The sequence below is a fragment of the Heptranchias perlo genome, unplaced genomic scaffold, assembly GCF_035084215.1.
Source record: "Heptranchias perlo isolate sHepPer1 unplaced genomic scaffold, sHepPer1.hap1 HAP1_SCAFFOLD_47, whole genome shotgun sequence".
NCBI classification, from domain to species: domain Eukaryota; kingdom Metazoa; phylum Chordata; class Chondrichthyes; order Hexanchiformes; family Hexanchidae; genus Heptranchias; species Heptranchias perlo.
Genome location: NW_027139484.1, coordinates 7,866,068 through 7,883,585, shown reverse-complemented (window position 1 = coordinate 7,883,585; position 17,518 = coordinate 7,866,068). Strand labels below are relative to the sequence as shown.

Genomic DNA, 17,518 nt, shown 5'->3' with positions numbered 1-17,518 from the left:
TGAGCGGGGATGTCAATCAGCGGGTTCTGACCCAATCGCAGGGGTGAATGTCCGCAGTGCGCATGCCCCGACCCGCCCAACCCCGGATGGAGCGCAGTCGGTGGAGAAGAAGGCGTTTTGGAGACAAAATGGCGGTCAAGGCGGAGCGGGTGTAATGGAGAGAAAAAAAAAAGAGAGAGAAGGTGAGTGAGTGAGGCTGAATCCACCTCACCCCCCGCGGACGGACGGAGCCGCCGCCCTGTGGATGGAGGGAGCGGGCGGGCGGGTGAGTGAGGGGAGCTTGAGATGAGCGGGCGGTCGGTCTCGGTGATCTCCTCCCTCCCTCCGGAGATGGCGGGGCGCGGGGAGATCTGTGGATCGGAGATTAGATCAGCCCGGGTCCCGGGACTGAGAGCCGGAGCTCCTTTAATCAAAACCCCCGGCCCCGGGGATTGAATAAACTCCCGGGGAAAAACAATCAGAGAGAAGGAGGAACTGAGGGGGGTGGTCTCAGTATTTGATGAACTGAGGGGGGGGGTCTCAGTATTTGATGAACTGAGGGGGGGTCTCAGTATTTGATGAACTGAGGGGGGGTCTCAGTATTTGATGAACTGAGGGGGGGTCTCAGTATTTGATGAACTGAGGGGGGGTCTCAGTATTTGATGAACTGAGGAGGGGGGGTCTCAGTATTTGATGAACTGAGGGGGGGTCTCAGTATTTGATGAACTGAGGGGAGGGGGTCTCAGTATTTGATGAACTGAGGGGGGGGGTCTCAGTATTTGATGAACTGAGGGGGGGTCTCAGTATTTGATGAACTGAGGGGGGGTCTCAGTATTTGATGAACTGAGGGGGGGTCTCAGTATTTGATGAACTGAGGGGGGGGGTCTCAGTATTTGATGAACTGAGGGGGGGGGTCTCAGTATTTGATGAACTGAGGGGGGGGGTCTCAGTATTTGATGAACTGAGGGGGGGGTCTCAGTATTTGATGAACTGAGGGGGGGGTCTCAGTATTTGATGAACTGAGGGGGGGGTCTCAGTATTTGATGAACTGAGGGGGGGGTCTCAGTATTTGATGAACTGAGGGGAGGGGGGTCTCAGTATTTGATGAACTGAGGGGGGGTCTCAGTATTTGATGAACTGAGGGGGGGGGTCTCAGTATTTGATGAACTGAGGGGGGGTCTCAGTACTGATGAACTGAGGGGGGGGTCTCAGTATTTGATGAACTGAGGGGGGGGTCTCAGTATTTGATGAACTGAGGGGGGGGTCTCAGTATTTGATGAACTGAGGGGGGTCTCAGTATTTGATGAACTGAGGGGGGGGTCTCAGTATTTGATGAACTGAGGGGGGGGTCTCAGTATTTGATGAACTGAGGGGGGGTCTCAGTATTTGATGAACTGAGGGGGGGTCTCAGTATTTGATGAACTGAGGGGGGGGTCTCAGTATTTGATGAACTGAGGGGGGGGTCTCAGTATTTGATGAACTGAGGGGGGGTCTCAGTATTTGATGAACTGAGGGGGGGGTCTCAGTATTTGATGAACTGAGGGGGGGGGGGTCTCAGTATTTGATGAACTGAGGGGGGGGGTCTCAGTATTTGATGAACTGAGGGGAGGGTTTCAGTATTTGATGAACTGAGGGGAGGGTTTCGGTATTTGATGAACTGAGGGGGGGTCTCAGTATTTGATGAACTGAGGGGGGGGGGTCTCGGTATTTGATGAACTGATGGGAGGGGGTCTCGGTATTTGATGAACTGATGGGAGGGGGTCTCGGTATTGTTCAGTCAATCGAGTGCGGGTTTGGGGGCCACTCGGAGGGAAGGATCAGGATCAGACTGTGCGGGACTGGGGGCCACTCGGAGGGAAGGGGGGGATCAGGATCAGACTGTGCAGGACTGGGGTCACTCGGAGCGAAGGATCAGGATCAGACTGTGCGGGACTGGGGGCCACTCAGAGGGAAGGATCAGGATCAGACTGTGCGGGTCTGGGGGCCACTCGGAGGGAAGGGGGGGGATCAGGATCAGACTGTGCGGGACTGGGGGCCACTCGGAGGGAAGGGGGGGATCAGGATCAGACTGTGCGGTTCTGGGGGCCACTCGGAGGGAAGGGGGGGATCAGGATCAGACTGTGCGGGACTGGGGGCCACTCGGAGGGAAGGGGGGATCAGGATCAGACTGTGCGGGGCTGGGGTCACTCGGAGGGAAGGATCAGGATCAGACTGTGCGGGACTGGGGGCCACTCAGAGGGAAGGATCAGGATCAGACTGTGCGGTTCTGGGGGCCACTCGGAGGGAAGGGGGTGGATCAGGATCAGACTGTGCGGTTCTGGGGGTCACTCGGAGGGAAGGATCAGGATCAGACTGTGCGGGGCTGGGGTCACTCGGAGGGAAGGATCAGGATCAGACTGTGCGGGACTGGGGGCCACTCGGAGGGAAGGATCAGGATCAGACTGTGGGACTGGGGGCCACTCGGAGGGAAGGATCAGGATCAGACTGTGCGGGACTGGGGGCCACTCGGAGGGAAGGATCAGGATCAGACTGCGGGACTGGGGGCCACTCGGAGGGAAGGATCAGGATCAGACTGTGCGGGACTGGGGGCCACTCGGAGGGAAGGGGGGGATCAGGATCAGACTGTGCGGGACTGGGGGCCACTCGGAGGGAAGGATCAGGATCAGACTGCGGGACTGGGGGCCACTCGGAGGGAAGGGGGGGGATCAGGATCAGACTGTGCGGGACTGGGGGCCACTCGGAGGGAAGGGGGGATCAGGATCAGAATGTGCAGGACTGGGGGCCACTCGGAGGGAAGGGGGGATCAGGATCAGACTGTGCGGGACTGGGGGCCACTCGGAGGGAAGGGGTGGATCAGGATCAGACTGTGCGGGACTGGGGGCCACTCGGAGGGAAGGGGGTGGATCAGAATCCAGAGGAAAATATGATCCTAAAAACAGGGGTGGCACATGGAGAGGGAATTGCCTCAAACTGGGGCAGGAGAATGAAACGATCACATATTGTGGTCGGGATGGTGAAGAGACATGGAATGTGGGAACAGAGTTCCTCAAACAGTGTATTAAATTCAATATTTAAGTTAAAGTGTAGATTAGATTCTCCTTCAGACCGTCAATATTGATCTCATTTTCTGCCCCGCCATAATTAGATATCCTGGTGAATGACGGAGTGATTGAGAAAAGTCCACAGCTGGAAGTAAACAGGGATTGTAGACTGAGGAACAACAGCAGGTGAATCAGCACAGGATTGTGAGAGCAGCAACCAGAGAGAATCCTTCCGATTCGAAAAGCTTCCATAGATCGACTGAGGAGAAAGGTAAGAGAAAGTCCCATTTACTCAGATAAACACTGGTCCTGTAGACAGTCCACAAAGGTTACAAGGTAATGGGGGAAATGGTGAGAATGAGACTGGGAGAGTCTGATCACCGAGTACAATTATCCAGCATGAGGCCGTGCAATGAAACGTGAAGTGAGATCAGTTTCTGTCTCAAAACACACAGTCACAAATGAATCTTGTGTGTGTTTTAGAGAAAAGGGGTTTGATCTAAGAGGTGACTCCAGTCTGAGGCAGTGCCTAGCAGATATACAGTGTCTCCCCGCCCCCAGCACCAACTCGGAAAGAACCCACCTTTATAGCCCCGATAATATCGATATTACACTGTGAGTTAAGGTAGTGCCAGACAGTGTTACCGAATTCAAATATATTTCCTATCCAACAGTCAAAATAAATCAACTTAAAATTCGGAACTGGATATTGGGTTTAACTTAATGTTATTTCCCATCAGTAAATCTATTTCTGGATTTAACTATTGTAGTTGAATTAAATGATTATCATTTAAATATAAACTGGTGATAAAATGATGCGTAAATCTTATTTAATGATTTGTAAAATTTCTTCCAATTGATTATTCTGATACAAAGCACAAAATAATGTTCTGGGTGATCACATGATCCAGCTCCCGGCCTCGGCCGAGGGTTCTTTTTATTAAACTGAGAGCGATGTTTGTCCCGATACAATCCAGATTCATTTCCCTGCTCTTTGATTTGATAGAAGTGTTCAAAATCATGGCGATTTAGATAAAGTAAATAAAGAGAAACTGTTCCCATTGGCGGAAGGATCAAAAACCAGAGGACACACATTAAAGGTGATTGGCGAAAGAACCACATTCAGTGAGTTTAATGATCTGGAATGCACTGCCTGACAGGGTGGTGGAAGCAGATTCAATAATAAATTTCAAAAGCGAATTGGATAAATTGTGTAAGGGAAAATATTTGCAGACCTGCGTGGAATGAGCGGGGGAATGGGACGAACTTGAATGCTCTTACAAAGAGCTGGCACAGGCTCGATGGCCTGAATGGCCACCTTCGATGCTGTAATCATTCCATTATTCTATCCAATTCCCTTTTGAAAGTTACTATTGAATCTGCTTCCACCACCCGTTCAGGTAGTGCATTCCAGATCATAATATCTGGCCACATCAAAATGAAAATCTCTTCATTTCCCCCACCCACCCCGCCCTGGTTCTTTTGTCAATTATCTTAAATCTGTGTCCCCTAGTTATCGACACATATTAATCTTAAAAGCCTTTTTCTAACCATCCGTTTATCGATTAATAAATATCTTTAATCTAACTTAACAGGTATAAATAGAGGACCGTGTTTTAATATGTGATTTTAAAACATCACTGAGACAGGTCCTTTAGATTAAAGTACAAGTCTGGTGTGTAAAGTTACTTTCATATTATAAAGAGATCATTTTCAGTAATACCATTGTTAAGAAATGGCAGGGTTATAATATGTGTTCTATGAAAAACAAATATAATTGCAGCGACACAAAGTTCAAAACACTTCTTTCCATTTGCCGGCTGTAAGTTGTCAGCGAGCTCAAGGAACGGAAACGAGATCTGTTGCATCGCCCCCCTCTGCTGACTGAGGTTTGTAACCTGGAGACTTGGGGGGTAAAGTAGATCTGTTGCATCGCACGCCTCTGCTGACGGCGGTTTGTCATCTGGAGACTAGGGGGTAAAGTAGATCTGTTGCATCGCCCCCTTCTGCTGGCGACGGTTTGTAACCTGGAGACTGGAGGGTAAAGTCAATCTCCCCTCTTTCTCTCATCACACACACGGTTCTGGGTGGAAACCAGATGGTGATCAGAATTAAAGATAAAACCTAATGCAGAGAATCAATCAACACCAAATGCGGGTGACCCCATTATTCTCAGGTGGATGTTAGGGTCGAATTGTAACCCAGATCTACTTTAATCAAAAAGCACTGGGATTGAAGAAGCCTTCTGGTAAAAAAATCACACTGAAGGGGGAACTGAGTGGGTCTCAACATTTATGCCCGAGTGACACAAAGTAAAAGCAAAATGCTGAAACTCGCAGAGACAGAAGCGAAAATTTTCCGTTTGTGGGAACCTCACTTCCTCCAACTTTGGATCGATATGAGGAAGAGGTTTCTGATCCTTTGCCCCGAGACGCCACTTGCTGTGTCTGATCCAACCTGTGATATGGACACGTGTCTTCTGGCAATTTAACTTGTTCAATCCCAGTCTGTGCCGGATTTTACAAATCGTTGATGGTTAAAGGTCGGGTTTCATCATCCTGGCACTTCTCTCCACACAAAACACTCAGTCACTCACTGATGTTCAGAGGCATCTTCTCTCTCTCACACTCATTGATGTTCAGAGGCATCTTCTCTCTCTCACACTCACTGATGTTCAGAGGCATCTTCTCTCTCTCACACGCATTGATGTTCAGAGGCATCCTCTCTCTCTCACACTCATTGATGTTCAGAGGCATCCTCTCTCTCTAACACTCATTGATGTTCAGAGGCATCCTCTCTCTCTCACACTCATTGATGTTCAGAGGCATCCTCTCTCTCTCACACTCATTGATGTTCAGAGGCATCCTCTCTCTCTCACACTCACTGATGTTCAGAGGCATCCTCTCTCTCTCACACTCACTGATGTTCAGAGGCATCCTCTCTCTCTCACACTCATTGATGTTCAGAGGCATCCTCTCTCTCTCACACTCACTGATGTTCAGAGGCATCCTCTCTCTCACACACTCACTGATGTTCAGAGGCATCCTCTCTCTCTCACACTCACTGATGTTCAGAGGCATCCTCTCTCACTGTCTCTCTCACAGGGTACACTGCCATCGTGTGGTGACACAATGCCTTCCCCAAAGTGTGTGACACTGTATCATCACCCGTTTGTTTCACACTCCACCCAATGACATTAGACAGGAACAGGAGGATGCCGTTCAGCCCCTCGAACCTGTCCCGTCACTCTATTAGATCGTAACCGATCTGTACCTCAACTCCATTTCCCGCCTTAGCTGCATGTCACCTTAATATACCTAATAAAAGGGTAGATTTCATTACCTGTTACTTTGTGCTGATAACAGAATCTGACCCTATTGGGGAACTGGAAACCAGGGACACAGACAGACTCAGTGAGTGAGGAAAACTGTGGGAGATGGTGTTTTATGTGGGCAAGTGTGAGGTCATCCACTTTGGATCAGAAAAAGACACATTCCCCTTTCTGTCTGGAGAGGCCCCGAGAGATGTTTCCCCTCAATTCCCCACCAACTATCGATAGTTTCAGTGATTGGGTTTATCCTAAGACGAAGAGTGGGCCGTATTTCTGGTCATTCATTCCTTTCTGGTGCAAAAACACAAAAGGAAACGTGGCTCCGCCGAGGCTAACAAAAGAGATTAAGGATAGATTCAAAGAAGAAGTTACCAGAAAAAGCAGCAAACCTGAGGATTGGGAGCAGTTTAGAATTCAGCGAAAAAGGACCAAGATGATTAAGAGGAAAAACAGAGTATGAGAGTAAACGTGGAAGGAACATAAAAGTGGACTGTAAAATCTTCTACAAGTATTTAAAAAGAAAAAGATTAGTGAAGACAAATGTGAGTCCATCACGGTCAGAAGCGGGAGAATTTATGGTGGAGAACAAGGACTCAGTGGGTTTCACTGGGCAGCTGTCTGTTTCACACCTGATGTGGAACGTTGATCATAACACTCGTGAAATGCTCGATCCCAGAGCTAACAAATGTTGTACTGATGGGGGAGGAGGGACTTGGTATCATGTTTAACAAGGCAACGCTCTCCTCATTTTAATATTTCTGTCTAACTTCATATTAATATATTTATTACAGAGCATCAGAATCTGGGAATCTGTCACCACCATGGCTGAAGGTTCAAATAGGGGAGGAGATCCAACATCTTCAACAAGAATGAGAATGGACACAGGTAGGTTCAGAAAATTCATCAAAATATAATTTCTGACCTCACAAAGGGTCCAGATCACGAGCAGGAACCTGCAGCTCACCACAGGAAGAGGTAACAGCACAGATACTGTGCAGATAGAGGGAAGTGAGTGACCATCCAGAGGGACAGTGCAGTCACAGGTGGAGGGATCTCCTGAGTACTGGAACTGTCCAATAGATAACTGGTGTTGGGTACTGTAAGGTGGATAGAGACAGTGTCTCAGAGGATTAACAGTGTGAGACCGGGGAGCAGGTGGACACCCCGAGTGGGGCAGGGGTGAGAGGCAGGTGGGGCACAGCAATAGGAAAGCGATAGTGGTGGGAGATTCTATAGTCTGGGGAATATACAGACTCTTCTGCAGCCCTGAGCAGGTTCCAAATGGTAAGTTGCCTCCCTGGTGTCAGAGGGAAAAATTTCCAGGAACAGGTGGGACGATCTCTGGAAAGGAAAGGGGAGCAGAGAATAGTCATGGTCGGACCCAATAACATGGATAGAAATACGATTATACAGGTAATATTGAAACTGAGGCTCGACACATTAAACAAGGCCTTCAGGTGTTGATCTCTGGATTGTTTTACGGTGGGCCACTTAAAGAGGGAAATATGCGGCAGGTCAATGTGTGGCTGCAGGGCTGGAGCAGGAGGGAAGGGTTCACGGTCTTGGGGATAGAGTGAGTTCAGGGAGAAGGGAAGGGACGGTCACGGTCTGAACTGACCAACAATGGTTTTACAGACTGGGTGAATGGAGCAGGAGGGAAGTGTTCACGGTCTTGGGGATAGAGTGAGTTCAGGGAGAAGGGAAGGGACGGTCACGGTCTGAACCGAGCAACAATGATTTTACAGACTGGGTGAATGGAGCAGGAGGGAAGGGTTCACGGTCTTGGGGATAGAGTGAGTTCAGGGAGAAGGGAAGGTACGGTCACGGTCTGAACCGACCAACAATGGTTTTACAGACTTGGTGAAAGGAGCAGCGGGAAGGTTTCAGTTGATATGACTGGAGGGGGGGAACTATCTGGATCTGAGATTTAAGCGTGGAATTAATAAAACTGTTGGGGCAGGAACAGATGATTTATGAAGTAATGAAATGATATTGGCAGGAAAAAGGGTAGGAGGTTTTTAAGTATTGAGAGATAAAGTTATGGATGTCGAGGGGGGAAAGAAAAACGAATTATAGGTAAATTACCCCCAAAATCGGAGTTTGGATTCAGTTTTATGTCTGTGAATGTACAAATCATTCCAAACACATTTGGAAAGTCAGAATCATAAGAGATATGGTCCAGGAGCTATCAGACCACATGGTTTAGGTTTACACGGATTCAGCGAAATCTTCCTGGTTATATCATTTTGCGGGGAGATTAATGAAGATTCTAACACTGATGGTGTTGGTGGGAATGTCGGTGTACTGGAGGAGGATGTCAGAGATAACTAGAGAAGGATTTGGATCTGAGAAAAATAGTCAAAGTGAAGAAGCCAATGGACCGACAACCAATGCGGTTAAATGAAGTCAGGGAGGAGACTTTGGATACAGAAACGGATTAGAAAGAGACAAAGAAATGTATCTGTTCAAGAGGGAGAGAAGGTAAACCGGGTAACTGGAGATCAATTAGTGTACGTCAGCAGTGGGCAAACTCCTCGAATCTGTAATTCCAGGTTGAATTAGTGAACATTTAGAGATACAGGGGATGATCAGGGGAGGCTGGAACTGATTCGCTGTAGACAAGTCGTGTTTCACATATTTAAACACCGGTTTTTAAGAATTGACTGTACGGAACGATGGAAGGCAGCACATGCGGTGTATATGGGTTTTCAGAAGGTGTTTGATGATGTGACAGGAGGCTTCAGCCGTTTGGTATAAGAGGAAATGTAGCCGCCCGGATAATGTGTTTAGTTTTCTCCATTTTTGTTCACAGGTCTGAACACTGCAATCACTGAGTTCCTGACAAAGTGCGACGATTACCAGCTGTTCCAGTTGACGAAATTCTACCGGGACAGACTTGAACAGGTGATTGAAGAGGGGTTGGAGGGACTCAGTCTCATGTTAACAGGCGAGGACCATTTCAGTGGGCAGGAATATCACGTAAGTGGAATGGACACAGAATGAGTTTGGATTATTTAAATGTAACAGAAGTGACAGAATATCACATCTTAGAATCATAGAATGTTACAGAACAGAAACAGGCCAAATAGGGAAGAAATGGATAAAACTGAAAATATTTGAATCTGAACCAATGATAGGAAGAGATGATACTACCCAATGGATCAGTCAATATCTGTACAGAGAAAGACAAGGGAAACGACAACAGCAACATGCATTTATATCACGCGTTTAACATAATAATTCGTCCCAAGGTGCTTCATAGGAGCGATTATCAAACAAAATTTGACACCGAGCCACATGAGATATTCAGAGAGGTGATCAAAAGCTTGGTCAAAGAGGCGGGTTTTGAGGAGCGTCTTAAAGGAAAGGAGAGCGAGGTAGAGAGGCGGAGACGTTTAGGGAGGGAACTTTCAGAGCTTGTGGACTCGGCAGTTGAAGGCACGGCCACCAATGATGGAGCAACGACAATCGGGGATGCACAAGAGGTCAGAATTGGAGGAGTGCAGAGATCTGAGGGGTTTGTAGGGCTGGAGGAGGTGACAGAGATAAGGAGAGGCAAGGACATGGTAGGATTTGTGCACAAGGATGAGAATTTTAAAATCGATCAGTTTCCGGATCGGGAGCCAATGTAGGTCAGCTAGCACAGGGGTGTTGGATGAACTGGACTTGGTGTGAGTTAGGCTGTGGGAAGCAGAGTTTTGGATGAGCTCAAATTTACGGAGGCTGGAAGGTGGGAGGCCGGCCAGGACACCATTGGAATGGTGGAGTGTGGAAGTGACAAAGGGATGGTTTCGGTCTTCCCAATATTTAATTGGAGGAAATTTCCTCCGGATGCAACTATTCCGATGCTCTCCTGGCCGGCTTCCCATCCTCCGCTTTCTGTAAACTTCAACACATCCAAAACGCTGCTGCCTGTAACCTGTCCCTCCCCCGTCCCGCTCACCCCTCACTCCTGTGCTCGTTCACTTATCGCAGTTCTCGAATGACTTCAATTTTAAATTCCCATCCTCCTGTTTAAATCACTTCAAGGTCCTGCCCCTCACTAGAATTCTCTCTTGCTCTGACTCTGGCATCTTGTGCCTCTCCCCATCGCCCTACCAGCGGTGGCCGAGCATTCCGCAGTTTTTGGACCCAGGCTCTGGAATTCACTCCCTAAAATCCTCCGCCTCTCTATCTCCCTCTTCTCTTTAAAATTTGATTCTTTATCCAGCTTTTGGTCATCCCTAATAATATGCCCTCCTTTGTCTCAGGCCCATTGTATGATTCCACTCCTGTGAATCGCCGTGGGACATTTTTCTATATTAAAGGTGCTGTGTTGTTGTTGTTGATGAATCAAGATGTTTACAGAATATTTTGCCCATGTTCAGAATGGATCAGAACCCGGCCCAGTGATTACTTTGTGTTCAATATAAACTGGGTGATCCCATCACGGAGCAGCTCCTCTCCTTCTGATTCTCAGTCTTTGTCTTTCACTCCACTCCTCAATATATTCATTATTATTCTTTACAGAAAGTCACTGAGCTCGCGGAGAAGGGAAACAGGGCGGCAAGTTCCAAACTTCTCCTAAATCTGGTGATGGAGAAAGGCTCCCGGGCCCAAAGGGTGATGTGGGAATCCTTTGTGAAAATGCACAGATTACCAAAGTTGGATAAAATACTGAAAGAGATGCAGGAACTTGGTACGGTAAAATCACACACTGAATTCAATTTCAGATTGAAACACTGCAGAATTTACTATAATATTACACAGATCTGATTTCATGAAAGCTCATTGATTTAAACAGGTCCTGATCCATTTGATTATATGAACATCGGACGAGGTTTATCTGAAATACCCAGTCACCTGAAAGGTAAGTGATGAAATGGGGGTTTCAAACCGTTTATTCCACTTCTGAGAATCAGAATGTTTGACTGTAGTTTTTTGTTTTGAGATTGTCAGAATCTTGGAATCAGAAGTTCAAAGGGTGGAGGAAACAGAAAAAAAGTTAATTTTCATTTGTTGTTAATCCTGTGAAACCGCATGCATCTGGCAGGATCCTAATACACTGCAGCACTTCATACACATCTGTGAGGTGCCCTGGCATCGCAGGAAAAGAATGTTTTGCGTAGCTTGAAGTTAAAAGTCACTCCGAGTTTTGAATTATTAGTGAGTTTGTATTACTCCAATTAATCCAACTACATACACACCTGGCAGGATCCTGATACACTGTGAATCCCCATACACACCTGGCAGGATCCTGATACACTGTAAATCCCCACACACAAAAGGCAGGATCCTGAAACACTGTGAATCCCCACACACCAGGCAGGATCCTGATACACTGTGAATCCCCATACACACCTGGCAGGATCCTGATACTCTGAATCCCCATACACACCTGGCAGGATCCTGATACTCTGAATCCCCATACACACCTGGCAGGGTCCTGAAACACTGTGAATCCCCACACACCAGGCAGGATCCTGATACACTGTGAATCCCCATACACACCTGGCAGGATCCTGATACACTATGAATTCCCAGACACACCTGGCAGGATCCTGATAAACTGTCAATCCCCATACACACCTGGCAGGATCCTGATACACTGTGAATCCCCATACACACCTGGCAGGATCCTGATACACTGTGAATCCCCATACACACCTGGCAGGATCCTGATACACTGTGAATCCCCATACACACCTGGCAGGATCCTGATACACTGTGAATCCCCATACACACCTGGCAGGATCCTGATATACTGTGAATCCTCATACACACCTGGCAGGATCCTGATACACTGTGAATCTCCGTACACACCTGGCAGGATCCTGATACACTGTCAATCCCCATACACACCAGGCAGGATCCTGATACACTGTCAATCCCCATACACAGCTCCGATGTGCCGCACAGATGTTCTGGGCTCACAATTAATGAGCAGTGCCATGAGCCAGACGTTATGGGTTACCTGCTCCCCGGGAAATCTGCCCACCATCAACTGTAGGGAAAGAGGTGGAGAAATGCGAAACATTAAAATGTTTTCATTTCACAGAACAGAATGAGACATCAAAGTTTTCAATCTGCTCTGAGAAGATGTACAGATGTTCACACAATTGATCATTAATCCTTGGAGGATTGTGAGGGAAAGACAATGTTCAGGGTAATTAGGAAGTTATGGGCTTGATTTAGAATGGCAATGAAAGAGAGAACCTAATTCTACTCAAATAATAGTCCTTTAACTCAGGATCTTTTTAGACGCAATATAATGACTAATGGAAACAGATTTGTAATTTCCCAAACCTGCATTATAGGAAATTGAGACCAAAATGAAACAATGGAGTATAATTATTGGGAGAACAGTTGAAATGAACTGTGAATGTTTTCTGCACTAACATTACACTGAATGATGTGGGCAGTAATTCTCATTCTAATCGGTGACATGAAAGGACTGTTCGAAAAACACATTCAATGTCGGTGTGAAACTGCTGAAAAATTGTTGACAATTTCTGAAACACAATATAACAGGAGAATGATGAGGGATAGGAAAAGGCCATTTGGCCCAATTAAGCCTGTCCCTGTTAGAGAGATGACCCCACCTCCCCCTCCTCTCAGTGTATCCACAGAAACACGTTCAATTATCTCTTCACCCCACTTACACTGTCCCTTTAGTGTCCTTCCCATGCCCTCGGGCCCTTTGGGTGAGAAAATTACCCTGACTTCCCTTCTCCATTATTAATTATTTTGTGAGCCTGTTTCCTGCACTAATGTTCTGAATTCCATTAAAACATTTCAATACCAAAGTTTCTTGCCCAAACAAAATACATCAAACCCTCTCGCCATTCCCTCAACCTGAACTCTAATATCTTAAATCATCTTTCTGATTCCCCTCTGTACCTTCAGAATGGCAGTAATCCATACCTGTGATCAAATGACTATAGAAGTACAGGTAATACCACACATAACCAACCCGAGTCCCGTTTCTAAAAGTTTCCCCACCACCGAGGTTAAACAGAGGGACTTCTGTCTATTCACAGTCTGTCCCTCTCCCAGTGCCCACAATATCCCAGATAACCTGCCAGAGGTCTGATACAATGATATTGGGACTTCTGTTAAGAAACGGAGATGTTTAGGGAGGGAATTCCAGAGTTTAGGGCCTAGGCAGCTGAAGGCAAATCCACCAGTGGCGGAGTGATGGAAATCGGGGAGGCGCAAGATGCAAGAATTGGAGGATCACAGGACTGGAGGAGATCACAGAGACAGGGAGGGGCGAGGGCCATGAAGGGATTTTAAAATACGAATGAGAATTTTAAAATAGAGTCTTTTCCGAACCGGGAGTCAATGTAGATCAGTGTGCACAGGGGTGATGGGTGACTGGGTCTTGGTGCGCGTTGGATACGAGCTCAAGTTTACAGAAGGTGGGAGGCTGGTCAGGGGAGCCTTTGAACAGTTGAGTCTTGAGGTAATAGAGACATTGATGGGGGTTTCAGCAGCAAATGGGCTGAGTGGGTAGAGGAGGCGGGTGATATGGAGGTGAAAGAAGGCGGTCTATGTGATGGAGAGGGTGAGGGGACGGAACCTTTTCTCAGGGTCAAAGTGGAATTTCTGTCCATTCACAGTCTGTCCGTCTCCCAGTGCCCACAATATCCCAGATAACCTGCCCGAGGCCTGATACAATAACAGTGGAACTTCTGCCCATTCACAGTCTGTCCCTCTCCCAGTGGCCACAATATCCCAGATAACCTGCCCGAGGACTGATACAATAAGAGTGGGACTTCCGTCCATTCACAGTCTGGCCCTCTCCCAGTTCCCACAATATCCCAGATAACATGCGCAAGGTCTGATACATTAACAGTGGGACTTCTGTCCATTCACAGTCTCCCTCTCCCAATGCCCACAATATCCCAGATAACCTGCACAAGGTCTGATACAATAACATTGGGACTTCTGTCCATTCACAGTCTGTCCCTCTCCCAATGTCCACAATATCCCAGATAACCTGTCCGAGATCTGATACATGAACATTGGGACTTCTGTCCATTCACAGTCTGTCCCTCTCCCAGTGGCCACAATATCCCAGATAACCTGCCCAAGGACTGATACTATAACAGTGGAACTTCTGTCCATTCACAGTCTATCCCTCTCCCAATGCCCACAATATCCCAGATAACCTGCCCGAGATCTGATACATGAACAGTGGGACTTCCGTCCATTCACAGTCTGGCCCTCTCCCAGTTCCCACAATATCCCAGATAACATGCGCAAGGTCTGATACATTAACAGTGGGACTTCTGTCCATTCACAGCCTGTTCCTCTCCCAGTGCCCACAATATCCCAGATAACCTGCACAAGGTCTGATACAATAATATTGGGACTTCTGTCCATTCACAGTCTGTCCCTCTCGAATTCACACAATATCCCAGATAACCTGCACAAGGCCTGATACATTAACAGTGGGACTTCTGTCCATTCACAGTCTGTCCCTCTCCCAATGCCCACAATATCCCAGATAACCTGCACAAGGTCTGATACAATAACATTGGGACTTCTGTCCATTCACAGTCTGTCCCTCTCCCAATGCCCACAATATCCCAGATAACCTGCCCGAGATCTGATACATGAACAGTGGGACTTCTGTCCATTCACAGTCTGTCCCTCTCCCAATGCCCACAATATCCCAGATAACCTGCACAAGGCCTGATACATTAACAGTGGGACTTCTGTCCATTCATAGTCTGTCCGTCTCCCAGTGCCCACAATATCCCAGATAACATGCACGAGGTCTGATACAATAACAGTGGAACTTCTGTCCATTCACAGTCTGTCCCTCTCCCAGTGCCCACAATATCCCAGATAACCTGCCCATGGTCTGATACAACAACAGTGGAACTTCTGCCCATTCACAGTCTGTCCCTCTCCCAATGGCCACAATATCCCAGATAACCTGCCCGAGGACTGATACAATAAGAGTGGGACTTCCGTCCATTCACAGTCTGGCCCTCTCCCAGTTCCCACAATATCCCAGATAACATGCGCAAGGTCTGATACATTAACAGTGGGACTTCTGTCCATTCACAGTTTCCCTCTCCCAATGCCCACAATATCCCAGATAACCTGCACAAGGTCTGATACAATAACATTGGGACTTCTGTCCATTCACAGTCTGTCCCTCTCCCAATGTCCACAATATCCCAGATAACCTGTCCGAGATCTGATACATGAACATTGGGACTTCTGTCCATTCACAGTCTGTCCCTCTCCCAATGTCCACAATATCCCAGATAACCTGTCCGAGATCTGATACATGAACATTGGGACTTCTGTCCATTCACAGTCTGTCCCTCTCCCAATGTCCACAATATCCCAGATAACCTGTCCGAGATCTGATACATGAACATTGGGACTTCTGTCCATTCACAGTCTGTCCCTCTCCCAATGTCCACAATATCCCAGATAACCTGTCCGAGATCTGATACATGAACATTGGGACTTCTGTCCATTCACAGTCTGTCCCTCTCCCAATGGCCACAATATCACAGATAACCTGCCTAAGGTCTGATACAATAACAGTGGAACTTCTGTCAACTCACAGTCAATCCCTCTCCCAATGCACACAATATCCCAGATAACCTGCCCGAGGTCCGATACAATAAGAGTGAAACATCTGCCCATTCACAAGCTATCCCTTTCCGACTGATACCCAATACCCCAATTCCCATTTCTGCAACAGGTCAGCACCACTGACGGTTTCATAAATTATTCCACGAGAACCTCTAGTTTCGTATAAAAGAATCACGTTTGGATTTGTAACGAGATGTCCATGGTACAGGGCAGGGCTGATAGTATTAATCATCAGAGGGAAAATATCACCTTCATAGAAATCTCCATGTTCAGTAAATATTAGAATCAAGTGAGGATTTGAAACTTTTCTCAGCCATTATTCACTTTCAAGCGAGGTTTCCAGTAATAGAGTTTAATTTCCTGCTCGCACCTCTATTGAAGCTGGGAGTTCAATTTCGGAACATTTTACTGAATAGTAAAGTGATATTGAGAATTTGTTTTTATGTTAATACAACTACCATTGAGAATCACTTTCTGTCTGTTCAAATTGAAGATGTTCAACAGAAACACAAGGAAAGACTCCGGGTCCAAACTGAAACACTGAGAGTGAACACGATCCTAATAAAGGAGAAGGTTAAGATTTTCCAGCTGGTCACTCTATACACTGAGCTAACGGTCATTTCTACTGTTCGAGATCGGACACTTGTAGAACATGAACTGCTGGCAAGAGGCCGAGACCATGAAGAGTGGAGAGAGAAACATCTCCGGAGAGAACTGGAAAAAATCCGAACTGACCAATTGTTCGAGAGCAGTTTTTCCCGGAGAAAATCCAAATCTGGGAGTTCAGCAGCAGTGAGTGGAGTCGCGGGGATTGGAAAAACAACAATGGTACAAAAGATTGTTTATGACTGGGCCACTGGGAAAATATACCCACACTTTCAATTTGTTTTCAGTTTTAAATTCCGGGATTTGAACGCAATTAACTGTAGAATAAACCTGAGGAATCTGATACCAGATCTGTATCCTTACTTTAGGAATATTCTGGGAGAGCTCTGGAAGAACCCAGAGGGATTACTGTTTATATTCGATGGTTTAGATGAATTCAAGGACAGTATTGATTTTGATAACAATCGGATAAATACAGAGGCTGATTACATGTGCACAGATCCTGAAGACCGGTGTGAAGTGTCTGACATTGTGTACAGTTTAATACAGCACAAGCATGGTTAGTAAGTTTGCAGATGACATCAAGATTGGTGGCATTGTGGACAGTGAAGAAGGTTATCTGGGATTGCTACGGGATCTTGATCAATTGGGCCAGTGGGCCGATGAATGGCAGATGGAGTTTAATTTAGATAAATGTGAGGTGATGCATTTTGGTAGATCGAATCGGGCCAGGACCTACTCCGTTAATGGTAGGGCGTTGGGGAGAGTTATAGAACAAAGAGATCTAGGAGTACAGATTCATAGCTCCTTGAAAGTGGAGTCACAGGTGGATAGGGTGGTGAAGAAGGCATTCGGCATGCTTGGTTTCATTGGTCAGAACATTGAATGCAGGAGTTGGGATGTCTTGTTGAAGTTGTACAGGGCATTGGTGAGGCCACACTTGGAGTACTGTGTACAG

General features: G+C 46.9%; 1 protein-coding gene across 2 annotated transcripts; it reads left to right on the top strand.

Moving 5' to 3' along the window:
* Positions 1–58: 58 nt before the first annotated feature.
* Positions 59–17,513, top strand: LOC137313340 (NACHT, LRR and PYD domains-containing protein 12-like). 2 transcript variants are annotated; one of them, XM_067979467.1, is made up of 7 exons: positions 59–182; positions 3,125–3,291; positions 7,143–7,236; positions 9,164–9,255; positions 10,861–11,029; positions 11,135–11,200; positions 16,448–17,513. In XM_067979467.1, exons 3-7 carry the CDS (start codon positions 7,173–7,175, stop codon positions 17,122–17,124), a joined length of 1,068 nt encoding a protein of 355 aa, XP_067835568.1. In that variant the 5' UTR covers positions 59–182; positions 3,125–3,291; positions 7,143–7,172; the 3' UTR covers positions 17,125–17,513. The 2 variants fall into 2 exon arrangements, with proteins under 2 accessions (XP_067835568.1, XP_067835567.1); XM_067979466.1 differs by having other exon boundaries at positions 60–182; positions 9,164–9,330.
* The last annotated feature ends 5 nt before the right edge of the window (positions 17,514–17,518 follow it).

What these genes read in the sequence shown, in the direction of transcription:
- LOC137313340 (XM_067979466.1), top strand. Translation starts at nt 7,173, where the DNA reads ATGGCTGAAGGTTCAAATAGGGGAGGAGATCCAACATCTTCAACAAGA. An exon ending in GAAAGAGATGCAGGAACTTG is followed by an intron (nt 11,030 to 11,134) that starts GTACGGTAAAAT and finishes TGATTTAAACAG; the next exon opens with GTCCTGATCCATTTGATTAT. An exon ending in AATACCCAGTCACCTGAAAG is followed by an intron (nt 11,201 to 16,447) that starts GTAAGTGATGAA and finishes TTCAAATTGAAG; the next exon opens with ATGTTCAACAGAAACACAAG.